Source organism: Symphalangus syndactylus, chromosome 14 (assembly GCF_028878055.3).
Source record: "Symphalangus syndactylus isolate Jambi chromosome 14, NHGRI_mSymSyn1-v2.1_pri, whole genome shotgun sequence".
In the NCBI taxonomy this organism is placed as follows: domain Eukaryota; kingdom Metazoa; phylum Chordata; class Mammalia; order Primates; family Hylobatidae; genus Symphalangus; species Symphalangus syndactylus.
Genome location: NC_072436.2, coordinates 85,283,271 through 85,296,938, shown reverse-complemented (window position 1 = coordinate 85,296,938; position 13,668 = coordinate 85,283,271). Strand labels below are relative to the sequence as shown.

Genomic DNA, 13,668 nt, shown 5'->3' with positions numbered 1-13,668 from the left:
GTTATAAACAATTACCTTGTTTTTCCTTCCCCACTATTACATTATTTCTTAATTTATTTATTGCCCAGCTTTCTAGTTTAATTTTTTTTTTTTTTTTTTTTTTTTTGAGACAGTCTTGCTCTGTCTTCCAGGCTGTAGTGCAGTGGCATGATCTCAGCTCACTGCAGCCTCCACCTCCCAGGTTCAAGCAATTCTCCTGCCTCAGCCTCCCGAGTAGCTGGGATTACAGGCACCCACCACTATGCCCAGCTAACTTTTGTATTTTTAGTAGAGACAGGGTTTCACCATGTTGGCCTGGCTGGTCTCGAACTCCTGACCTCAAGTAATCCACCTGCCTCGGCCTCCCAAAGTGCTGGGATTACAGGTGTGAGCCACGCGCCTGGCCCCACCTTTCTACTTTAATTCAAAATACTAACTTCTACCTCTAGTGTTAAATCAAGAGATCATAGTTTCATTAAAAAAATAAGGAAGAAAGTTCCTTCTCAACTTTACGTATCTTCATTTTGTTCTATTTTATCCACCCATTAGTATTGTCTAATCTTGGTCCTAATAACTATTCAGAATTGCAACCTCCAAAATCTCAAATTCTGAAAATCTATTCTGATCTTGATCTCCTATCTTTTCACCCTCTCTCATGCCCTCACTTCTAACCTACTCTTCCTTCATTCTTATTACAGTCTCAGAGGCGTTTGAACCACAGCAACTCCATTTTGAATACGGGCTAGGTAAAATAAAGCTAAGACTTGCTGGGCTTCATTCCCAGACAGTTAGGCATTCTAAGTCACAGGTTGAGATAGGAGGTTGGCACAAGATACTGGTCATAAAGACCCCGCTGACAAAACAGGTTGCAGTAAACAAACTCGCCAGAACCCACCAAAACCAAGATGCTGACAAGAGTGTCCTCTGGTCGTCCTCACTGCTACACTTCTACCAGTGCCATGACAGTTTACAAATGCCATGGCAATGGCAGGAAGTTACCCTATATGGTCTAAAAAGGGGAGGCATGAATAATCTACCCCTTGTTTGGCATATCATCAAGAAATAACCACAAAAATGGGCAATCAGCAGCCCTCATGGCTGCTCTGCCTGTGGAGTAGTCATACTTATATTCCTCTACTTTCTTAATAAACTTGCTTTCACTTTATAGACTCGCCCTAAATTCTTTCTTGCCCAAGATCCAAGAACCCTCTCTTGGGGTCTGGATTGGGACCCCTTTCCAGTAACGAAACCTTTATAAGCTTCCTCCTGATATTTGCTTTCTTCCTCACTTTAATGCTCACACATTATTATTCAACTATTCAGCTAAGAATCTGTAGTATGTTTTTTCTCTCATCCCACGTCTGTTTATTCAGAATTTCCAATTCTGAATAAATTCTACAGGTATTTTCGTCAGTTTCTGAGCAGCTAAGCATTACTGGTTACTCAACCATACTCACTGGCTCAACTACAAATGTGTGGTTTCAAATCTCAAATAAGCCATCAACCCTGCGTGACAATACTTGTATTCATCTTTAACTGACACTCTTTGTGATTTCCTCTTAGCAGCCTTGTAAAATGTTTCCACTTTTCTCAAACCTCCTAATTCCTCCACCGTTATTTACATCTTCATGCCTCTTTTTCATGCTATTTTCTTTGCTTAAAATGTCCTTCCTTCCACTCTCCCACTGCTTATGACTCCTGTTCACTCGGATTTCTCCTACGGAGCTCTCATGTCCAGCTCAAACATCATCTCCTCCAAGAAGCCTTTCCTCCACGTAAATCATCACTTCCCTTTCTGTGCGAACACTGTCTCAAGAACGTAATTCCTTATCATGGCATAGATACCACATTGCAATTTGTTTACATGCACCTCCCCCTAATCGTGGGCAAAGCATCCTATTCCTGGCATCTAGCAGTTTGTTACACAGTAAGCACTTAGAAACTATTCCCATATTAATCGATCTTTGAATGAACTAGCCCTTCATCCCTCTCAATGAGCACTACATTTAGATCCTGACGAGAGAGCTCTGCCCTGAGTCCCACTCCAGCCCTCCTTGGCCCACATGCTTCCACTGGGAGAGGAGTCCATGTAAACAGGGGGATGTGCCTATACACCTCACTTTTTTTTTTTTTTTTTTTTTTTTGAGATAGAGTCTCACTGTCACCCAAGCTGGAGTGCAGTGGCGCAATCTTGGCTCACTGCAACCTCCGCCTCCCAGCTTCAAGCGATTCTCCTGCCTCAGCCTCCCAAGTAGCTGGGATTACAGGCGCCCGCCAACATGCCTGGCTAATTTTTGCATTTTTAGTAGAGACGGGGTTTCACCATGTTGGCCAGGCTGATCTTGAACTCCTGACCTCAAGTGATCCACCTGCCTCAGCCTCCCAAAGTGCTGGGATTACAGGTGTGAGCCCCTGCGTCTGGCCTACTTCCCCACTTTTAAATGACACTCCAGGTGCCCAGAAGTTTGCAATTTCTTGCCCAAACACTTCTAACTCAATTTCAAGGCCCACACAGGCCTCTTTCCTAGGTCTGTCCTTAGAAAAGACTGTGCCACACTTGTGTACACCCTTGGGCCAAGGAGTACTTGTTTGGGGATGGGAGTACAAGAGCTTAGACCTTGTGCATGCATGCAAGGTGTTCACAGCATGTACAGGAGACATCTTTGTGGTGCTAGAAAGAGCCAGGGATGGGGGGAGGAGGTTGGACTTAACCACATTTTGCCGCAAAACTGTGAATTTATGAATTCTAAATTCCACAGATTTTAAATTTGAAACTTTCAAGTTATTATGAAGGTATATTTATCAAGAAAAAAGACTAGAATATAGATAATGATTTGTTGGCCTGGTTTGTAAGTTTTAAATATTTAGGCCTATTGTGGTAAGTGAATGCTTATCCCGGATCTTACAAATGTTAGGGGCAGATCTCCTCTCATTCAGAGTGAAGTTGATGGGTTTTATCCACCTACTTTTATTAATTATTAAAGTAGGCCAGGCACAGTGGCTCACGCCTCTAATCTCTGCACTTTGGGAGGCTGAGGTGGTGGATAGCTCGAACCCAGGAGATTGGGACGAGAGTGGGCAACACGGCAAAACACTGCCTTTACAAAAAAAAAAAGAAAAGAAAAATTAGCTGGGCATGGTAATAGTCCTAGCTACTCAGGAGGCTGAGGTGAGAGGACTGTTTGACCCCAGGAGGCAGAGGTTGCAGTGAACCAAGATCTCACCACTGCATTCCAGTCTGGGCAACAGAGAGAGGCCCTGTCTCAAAAAAAAAAAAAAAAAATTATTAAACTAGCAAAATAGATCTAAGAAGGCATAAAAATAGAATCAGGAATAAAGAGAACATTTAAAGTAATTTCCCAATTTCAATAACTAGCTAAATATTAAATGACTGATTCAGGATTTAAACTTTTAAGCCCATGTTTTTGTTTTTGCCCTCCTACCACTCTGACTCTCCAAAAGCAGCCAGTTTACTAATTAATAAATTAAGTATTATACAGATGTCCCAGTACAAAGTACAATCTCAAATACTATTTCTAAATATTGAAAACTTCATGCCTAGAATGGTATCAAACTGTTTCATGGATCCTAAAAGAAAGTCAACTGGTGTCCTTTTGAAAGAATTGGTCTTCGTTTCCATTTATCCTGTGAGAACCAGTTTCCCATAATATATATTAAGAGAAAATTTTCAGTTAAAAAATTTAAAAATACTCTCATGTATAACAACTAGTTCACCTGTTCTTCTCTAGGTTCTCATTATTTCTGTAGTTTAACTAAATATGAATCATATTGAGAATGAGGCAATCACGATGGACTTTTCTTGAAGATAGTCCAATACAAAGCTGTGGACAAAAAAATTTCAACATGGCCCAGGCGCAGTGACTCACGCCTGTAATCCCAGCATCAGATTTTGGGAGGCTCAGGTGGACAGATACTTGAGGTCAGGAGTTCGAGATCAGCCTGGCCAAAACGGTGAAATCCCATCTCTACTAAAAATACAAAACATAGCCAGGCATGGTGGTGGGCACCTTGCAATCCCAACTACTCAGGAGGCTGAGACAGGAGAATCGGTTGAACCTGGGAGGAGGAGGTTGCAGTGAGCCGAGATCACGCCACTGTACTCCAGCCTAGGTGACAAAATAAGACTCCATCTCAAAAAAAAAAAAAAAGAAAAAAAAAAAACTCAACATATTGGACAGGAAAGTTATTGCAAACCAAACTGAAAGCACTGTATATTCTAATACTATAAAAAACCATGGACCATGAAATCTTGTTCCTATCACCTTGCCTCAAAGGAGATATAACATAGGTGGGAAAAATATCCAACAAAGGTAATTAAAACAAATACTGGGACAGAGAGAGAACAAACAAAAAGGAGAAACAGAAGACAAACTAAAAAATAAACTAAATTCTACAGTACTAAAACTAGAAGGTATTCTCAAAATTTTGAAAATTAATAAAATTATAGCTATCTTCACTTATTCCTTCAACATTTACTTATGACTTATGACATGCCAACTTCTATGCTAGGTGCTGGTGATACATGCTAAGTACTAGGTTAGGTGCTAGTAATATGTGAGACAAAACATCTAGCCCCTAAACAGTAATACTGCATAGCAATAGCTACTCAGGTGAAGGTACTTCCGAATCATAAGGAAGAAAACAACTCTGCCTGGGGACTTCACAAGGTATTAAAGGAAGAGCAGGAATTGGTTAGTCAAAGAAAAGGGGAAGGATAGTCTAGAGCAGGAGTCTCTAACCCCTGGGCCATGGATTGGGTCCATGGCTTGTTAGGAAAGCCACACAGCCCAACAGTGGTGGGCAGGCAAGCATTACTGCCTGAGCTCCGCCTCCTGTCAGATCAGCGACGGCATTAGATGCTCACAGGACCACAAACCCTATTGTGAACTGCGGATGCGAGGGATCTAGGTTGCACGCTCCTCATAAGAATCTAATGGCTGATGATCTGAGGTGGAACAGTTTCATTCTGAAACCATCTCCCCTCAGCCTTGGTCCATGTAAAAATTGTCTTCCATGAAACCAGTCCCTGGTGCCAAAAAGGTTGAGGACCACTGCTCTAGAGGAAAATAATTCTAATGATAATAATATAAATAAAACAATAAAGAGCTAACATTTATTGGACACTTTCTATATGTTAAGCATTGTACATACATTATTCTATTTGATTCTCATAATAATCCTGTGACTTTTTATCCCGCTTATAAATTAAGTAACTTACTAAAGATCATACAGCGATATAGAGGTGACACTAACAGAGATCATACAAAACTAAGCTGTAGGCCAGGCACAGTGGCTCATGCCTGTAATGCCAGCCACTTTGGGAAGCTGAGGCAGGAGGATGACTTGAACCAGGAATTCAAGACCAGCCTGGGCAAAAAAGTGAGACCCGATCTCTACAAAAAAATTTTAAAAAATTAGCCAGGTGCAGTAGCACATGCCTGCAGTCCCAGCTGCTTGGGAAGTTGAGGTAGGAGGATTGCTTCAGCCTAGGCGTTTGAGGTTGCAGTGGGTTGCGATTGTGCCATTGCAGTCCAGCCTGGGTGACAGAGTGAGATCCTGTCTCAGAAACAAACGAACAAAAAAACTAAGCTGTGAACTATCACGATTTACTTGAGGAGCCATAAGTAGGTAGATATAGTATAGCACAAGATAATAATAATGACAGCAACCAGCACTGGGGATATAGTAGGTCAACAAAACAGAAAATAGACATATCTGTCCCTGCCTTAGTAGATAATCCTTCCCCACCAGGAAGGAAACATTATCTCCCATCTTATAAATGTAGGAACTGCAATTTGGAGATGTTAAGCTCACATACCAATAAGTAGCACAGCTAGAACTGAACCCAAGTCTATCTAACATAAGGCCCAAATTCATTCCACTTTACTACACATGGCTCTATTATTCAATCATTCAACAGAAATATATCAAGAATGTACTGTGTGTCAAACACTGTCCCAGGAATACAGAGACAAAAGATAGAGTCCTTGGCTTCCGGAAACTGACAGGCTGGCTAGTCAACAGAGTCAAGCAAAGAGTCAGGCTGGTTCGCACCTGTAATCCCAGCACTTTGGGAGGCTGAGGTGGGTGGATTGCTTGAGACCAGCCCGGGCAACACAGTGAAACTCCATCTCTACAAAAAATACAAAAACTAGTCAAGCATGGTAGTGCGTGCCTGTGGTCCTAGGTACTTGGGAGGCTAAGGTGGGAGGACAGCTTGAGCCCTGGAGGTGAAGGCTGCAGTGAGTGATGATCATGCCCCTGCACTCCAGCCTGGGCAACAGAACAAGACCGTCTCAAAACAAACAAACAAACAAAAACAAGCAAACAAACAAACAAAAAAAGAGTAGATGACTTCTGAAGTCCCTTCAAACCCAAGATTCTAAAGGAAAAGAAAGGCCATAACAAGTATATCACAATTACCAAGTGTTCCAAGTACAGCTCTCTATAACTATCTAATGGGGCTGAATCATAAATAATAATTCCAAATATTGTTCTGATACTATTAACAATTTTCTCAGTACTTAAAACCCTAAGACATCCATATTTTCAACCGTTTGGGTAATATGAATTGCATGTTTTAAAAATTTTAGGAGTATGAAATTAACTACAATGTCACAAATTCCTTAAAAACTCACAGCAAGTAATATTCAAAACTGGCTCCAGAACTAAATGACATCTCAAACAGGAAAATAATTATTTCTACTTCACTGTCACCAAGCCCTACAACTGATAACAATAAAGAAAAAAGATTTCAATCCACTGAAGTAGGAAAATGCCCTACAGCCTACAGAAGAGCTGGCCCATCATTCCAGATCTCTAGGTAGCTTTCCTCTTCCTTCCCGTTAGTTAAAGACGATTGATGTCATGTTACAAGTTCTTACAGAGATTATTTGCTTCAAAAAGCTACTCAGTGAAATTCTGGATTCATCTCTGAATACAGTAAATCTCAAGTCAGTGAACAGACTTCAAAATTGTGAGGCAGAGTCAGTAAACAGTGTCATGAAGAAGTTAGCTCTTCACTTTCAGAGTCTGGGTGCAAAACAGCAACACCAGAGTCATTAAATTAATCAATTTTCTTAGTCTTAATAAACATTTCAGATGAAAAAACTTATATAATAAGGTTCCTGGCTGGGTGCAGTGGCTCATGCCTGTAATCCTAGCACTTTGGGAGGCCTAGGCAGGCCACGAGGTCAGGAGATTGAGACCATCCTGGCTAACACAGTGAAACCCCATCTCTACTAAAAAAATACAAAAAATTAGCCGGGTGTGGTGGTGGGTGCCTGTAGCCCCAACTACTCGGGAGCCTGAGGCAGGAGAACGGCGTGAACCTGGGAGGTGGAGCTTGCAGTGAGCTGAGATCGCACCACTGCACTCCTGCCTGGGCATGGAGCGAGACTGTTTCAAAAAAAAAAAAAAGTTCCTATAAAAAAAATCCATATCACATCTAAAAGCAATAAGACTAGCAGAGCAAAAATGTAATTAAAAGTATATAAACAGCCAGGCATTGCGGTGCGCGTGCCTGTAGTCCCAACTACTCAGGTGTCCAGGGTGGGAGGATGGCCTGAGCCCAGGAGTTTGAGGCCACAATGCACTATGATCACATATTCCAGCCTCAGCAACACAGCCAGACCCCATCTTGAAAAAAAAAAAAGTATACAAACATATTTCTACTAGTGGCCAGAAACCAAATTTGCCCTCCTCCCTGAAACAACTGGAGGAAAAAAAAGACAGAATACATAAAACATTTTTCAAGACACTGGACATCAGGCAACAAAAGACAGTGATCCCCAATAGACGGGAAACAAGCATGAATCCAACATTATGGCCTTGAAAGAGTTTCCAGGCCACAGAACAAGAAGAGGGGAATCCAGGCAGAGCACATTGGTCTGAGCTGAGGGGACAGAACTGAGTCTGGAGACAGCAAGGTAGCTAAAGTACACAGGGCAGAGTACTTAACAGAGTTAAACAGTGAGAAAGATCTGCAGAGGGTATCCCTCAAGTCTGAGTACTTATCAGAATATAAGTGTGAGGAAACTGCCCAAGGATAGTGAAAGAACCACCGAAAAGATTGAGAGCGAACACCACCAACTAGGTCCTGTTTCCACCAGCTAGAGTATTCAGAGGGGTTTTGCCTCAATAGCATGACAAAGTAGTACTGCCTAACAAATCTTAAAAGCATGTCCCCAAAAGATCAAACTGTTTTCAGGTAACTTAATGCATCCCAGAACAACGCTCAAGATTTTTGTATTTAATGGAATACAAAAATATCCAGCACCAAACAAGCTAAAATTTCAAATGTCTGGCATCAAATAAAAAAAAATCACCAGGCATGCAAAAGCAAGAAAACAGAATCCATAATGGGGAGAAATATCAATCAACCAAAACCAACCCCAAAATGACACAGACAGAATTAGTAGACATAGACATTAAGCCAATTATAACTGTATTCCATATGTTCAAGAAGCTAGAGAAAAGACTGAGCATGAAAAACACAGACATGGAAGATATAAGACAATTTCTAAAGATGAAGCTACAATATCTGGAATGAAAAATACGGTGGGTGGGATTAAGAGCAGACTAAACATTATAGAAGAAAAAATTAATAAATTTGGAGACATCACAACAGACTATCCAAAATGAAACAAAGAAGACTGAAAGAAAATTGAATTAAACATCAGTAAGTTTTAAGACAACATCAAAGCGACTAATATATATGCAATTGGACTTCCAAAAGGGTGAAGAGGTCCAATATATGTATATATATTTTTTGTAGGAATAATGACTGAAACTTTTCTAAATTTGATAAAAACTATAAACCCACAGATCCAAGACACTCATCGAATTCCAAGCACAAGAAACATGGAAAATATATAAATAGTTTCATTTACAAAGGGTTCTTGCTCACAAATTCTGTAACTAAATGTACTGTAGAAATTAGACTAGGCCTAACTTTTACATTTACTAGGTACAGAGTTACAACTGACACTTTATAATAGAGTACATTAAAGCATACATTAATCTAAGTAAAGTGCTTAACAGAAATCCTAATGACTTCAAAATTAGCAGAATATAGCCTTTAAAACAATGTATATTTTGTTGCCCTATCAGTTAAATAATTTATTAAATTTGATCTTATTTTAGCAAATTATTCAAACAAAGCAAAAGTATACTTTTTTCTTTTCTTTTCCTTTAATTTTATAGGTCATTTACAACAGAATTAGGACACTGAAAAAAAATCTAAAGAAACTCAGAGGTGGAACTGAAAATACAGAAGCAGATTTGTGGTTTGGAAAGGAGCTAGTCCTCATGAAAAACAGCAACCTGGCAACCACTATTTTGGAATACCGTCATTTTCAAAATATACATATATTTTTTAAGCATAAAACTGCATTCGAAGTGGAAACAAACTAATGTATTTGTTTTTAGCACCTCAGCTAAGTATTTAGGATGCAAAAAAAAATCTAAATTTTTCTGGAAAAAGAATCATTCAAATAAAAACCATTAAAGTGGAAAACTAAAGTAATATATTTCCCTATTTTTGTGAACACATATTTTTAGCACACAAATTCAAAATTTTCTGTCTAAAAATAAGCACAATAAAGAGACATAGGGGAACAAGTTGTGAGTATCTACTGTAATGGCTACCCTTTCTGTCATGTAGGTTCCCCAAAATAGAAGTCAGTTTATTACCCTACCATTTTGCTTAGGAAACAGTCACATATTCATTACACAGCTGTCAAAAATATATTTACTAACCCTGGAAATAATTAATGTCTAAGCTCTTTTTTCCTTTCTTAAGGAAAAAAATAAATGTATACATATTTAGATAACATACATATTTCTTTGGGTGCCTATGAAAACAAAACACTGGTTGAAAATGTATAATACTATAATACTTCCCTGTAGGATCAACACGTACATGAAAAACAGCCCACAAATCTCTTTGAGCACACAGAGAAGTTAACACGAGAGCAATTTTTTATAGATTTGACTTCTACCCTCTTAAACATAAAAATCTAAACCAATAAAATACAAAATTGATAAGGTTATCAGAGCAGAATGGTAGACTTATTCTCTAGTAACAACTATTTATTGATAACACACCAATTTCCCATACATATAAAAGTTCCAAACTACCTCTTCTCACCAGATTCTATTAAAGAGAAATAAGCCTAAGTACACATTACTTTGAGCACAACTGAAAAATTCAGTTTGATAAACTACATTAGCGTACTTAGAATACACGTATGCTACAATAGCTGTAATTAGATAAAAACTGAGTTTTAATTTTACTGATCCAGCTACCAATATACTTTCACTATTCAATTCCCATCTCAAAAGCATACTTTCCTAGTTAGTACAAACCCAATATTATAAACACAAAAGACAAAGATTTGCCCAATAAGTCGTTATCTAATTGTTATCAAGACTTGTTATTTGCATTTCAAAACCTGTAAGAATACCTTAAAATGATCCCTAAAATATTAAGCAACCTAATAATTCACACAATAAATCATCTCATCAGGCTTTAGTTATTACAGGCATTTAAATTACTTACTATAGCAAGAGTCCTCACCAATCAGAACTGTTTGAAATTTTCTCTTCTGAAATCTGCTATTACTTAACGAGTTTCAAATTTTGAGCCATTTATTTCTAGATACAAAGGTTAATAAGAAACATTTCTGCATCAAATGCACATAACTTCACAGTAAAGTCTTTTTTCCTCTCGTAGGAAACCAGATTCTCATTCTTTCTCTTATTTTACCAAATTATCAAAGAAGACACAATGTGGCTTGGATTTCAGTACTGAAGACAAGTGACGATACATGATTGACAGAATGAAAAACTAAAGTTTCACAATTTTAACAGGTAGAATTTCTAGGTTGTGATAATGGGCTGAGCCCTTAACATTAGCATTCCTTTCAAGATCCAATTCTTAAACCACCTGAATTTTTCTGGCCAATGAACCAAATTAGTGGCTTAAAACATCGTGTCTCAAAGTTCACCATACGCTATTTCTCAAAGAAAACGTTACCTAGGAAAGAACGAAGAACTTACATTTGGAGCATGACCTGGTTCAAGAATACCCCATCCACCAAAGCCACATATTCATCAAGGTTGGTCACATTTCCTGCAGCCAGAGGTCCAAACGTTTTAACCTAGAACAGAAGGATCACCACGACATGAACGCCCACCTCCATCTCTGCAGCCACAAACAACTCAGCAAAATACACAATAAAGGACACCCCACTTACCCAAGTGACCAAGGGGCTGGTCATGAACCGCTCCAGAAAGGGAGTAAAAATTTCGTTCTCCATTTTACAGAGTATGTATTTGAAAAAAGGAACTACCACAAAAATACGCCTAGGGAATTGGTCACTAAACGTGGAAGTAAGTAGAAATCAATGAAAGTCCATTTCGGCAAGGGAAGAAAATCCCATCGTGGAGGACGGGGGCACTCTCCCTCCTCAAAAAACACCCCAGAGGGAAACGAGCCGAAATCCCAAGAAGTGGCTTCGACGACGGACACCACGATCAGCAGCCTGCGCTGGAAATGTCTGTACCGGGCGAGGAGGGGCAGAGAAAAGGCATCTGGAGGAGGAGGAAGGGAAAGGGGGCTGGAGCCCAAGACAAAAAGCCCGTCAAGGTTGTCCAGCTCCTGAAGGATCCAGACCAGCGAAACTGCTCCCAGTGAATTAATCCCAACGGGGGCTAAATGAAATACGTTAGACAGAGACCACGTTAAGGATTCCGAGGGGCCACCGGATTCGACCTCGGCGTTCCGACCTCTACACGTTCCACCCACCGATGGGCATGGAGCCGCTTTCGACCCGCGGAGCCTCCACTGCCCGCAGCCCCTCAGCACCAAGAGGCAGGGCTCGCCCCTTCCCCCCGAGCAGACACCATTCCTCCGCCGCCCTCAAGCCTCGCCTCCAGCCCCCTTCCCCTCCCGGGGGTGGGGGCTTGAATGTGTGTCCCTAACCCCCCAGCTTCCTAAGCCCTGCCAGCCTTTTCAGCGCGTCTCTGGGAATCCCTGGCACAAAATCACCGCCGCGCTCCAGCCTCCTCCGCCCTCTATGGAGAAGCCGGAGTAACGGCCTCAGAACCGCATTGTCGCATCACACACACCCCACCCCTCACCGCCCGCCAGCGCCGCCCGCCAGCGCCGCCCGCCAATGCCGGGGGCCGCCGTCAAAGGGATCGCGCCGCTCCCTCCGCGCCGATATCCTTCCGCCGACTCCCCGCCCCTCCCGTGTAGCTGCCTCTGGATTGTGGGAGAAGAAAACCGCTGCATGAGCGCGCTCCCGAGTGAGCGCGCCCCCGGGCTAGCCTCGCCGCCGCCCAGATACTGGCGGCGGGCGCGGGCTCGGGCGTGGGCGCGCGCGCTCGCTGCAGCTGCTGTGGAGTCACCCCGCTCCTCGCTTGCGCCCAGGACGGTTGCCAGGGCCTGGGGGGCGGGGACAGGGAAGGCAGAGCGAGGGGTCTGTCTGCTCGCTCGCTCATGCCTAATTATGGTTTATTTCCTCCCCGAGTGCCTTCTTTGATATGTGAAGGAAAGGGAAAGAAATCCTTCACTTAAAAACATGAGGGATGCAGACAGCCTTTTTCGGACAGTTTGATGTGTTCTGTAAAGCATGCCTTCTCCCCAGCAAAATGGAATAGGAAAACTCACCGCAGCAAATGGCAGAGGGACTTGAGCCACAACTTGGTGGGGTTTTTTTTCTCCTTTTTTTTTTCTTCCAAATCCAGTCCACTAACGCATGAATGTTCTTCAGAGTTGCAAGTGACATACAGTAAGATTTTTTAAAAATCAGAACTGTCTGTCAGCACGTTGGTATTCCCTGACTGGAGCAAACGTGACTCAGACATTGTTTTTTGGTTTGGTTTTGTTTTTTACTATTTGGGCATGGGTCGGGGGGAACCCAAGCAAAATCAAGAGCTACAAAGAAGAAACATTTAGAAGTCATCCAAGTTGGCTGACAAATAAACAGATTACATATTTGTCATAAATCTCCATGCCATGCACGACTGGGACCTTGAAATAATTTTAAGTTCCCTGGCAAAATCAAATGTTACTCCTCATTTCAAAGGAAATAAAGACCTTTTTCCTGGGGTAAAATGGGCATGTAGAATGCAATCTTTTTTTGAGAAAAGATAATATTATAGTTTTATAATGTGTGCTATGTTTACATTACATAAATATTTACATGGAGTATATATTTTAAATTAGCAGTAAAAATGTTTTGTCATAACACAATTAAGAAAGAGCACAATTTCTTTTTTTTTTTTTTTTTTTTGAGACGGAGTCTCGCTCTGTCGCCCAGGCTGGAGTGCAGTGGCGCAATCTCGGCTCACTGCAAGCTCCGCCTCCCGGGTTCACGCCATTCTCCTGCCTCAGCCTCTCCGAGTAGCTGGGACTACAGGCGCCCGCCACCACGCCCGGCTACTTTTTTGTATTTTTAGTAGAGACGGGGTTTCACCGTGGTCTCGATCTCCTGACCTCGTGATCCGCCCGCCTCGGCCTCCCAAAGTGCTGGGATTACAAGCGTGAGCCACCGCGCCCGGCCTGAGCACAATTTCTTAATTGGGTAGTTGACAACCTGGACTCTGAAGTCTTCCTGCCTGGTTCCAATACGCACCAGCTGTGTGAGCCTAGGCACGTTA

At 41.5% G+C, this 13,668-nt stretch overlaps 1 protein-coding gene across 27 annotated transcripts in view; it reads right to left on the bottom strand.

Annotated features, from left to right (window-relative positions):
• CCDC88A (coiled-coil domain containing 88A) overlaps positions 1-12,291 on the bottom strand; it is a 135,742-nt gene extending 123,451 nt beyond the window's left edge. For 26 of the 27 annotated variants that reach the window (XM_055240573.2, XM_055240574.2, XM_063617983.1 and 23 more), the window contains exons 1-2: positions 11,259-12,198; positions 11,062-11,162 (exon numbers count right to left, since the gene is read on the bottom strand). In XM_055240573.2, coding sequence (XP_055096548.1) covers positions 11,062-11,162; positions 11,259-11,321 — 164 coding nt within the window. In that variant the 5' untranslated portion in view covers positions 11,322-12,198. Of the gene's footprint in view, positions 1-11,061; positions 11,163-11,258 lie in introns of all 27 variants that reach the window. The other variant, XM_055240567.2, reaches the window with a different exon arrangement.
• Positions 12,292-13,668: the final 1,377 nt, after the last annotated feature.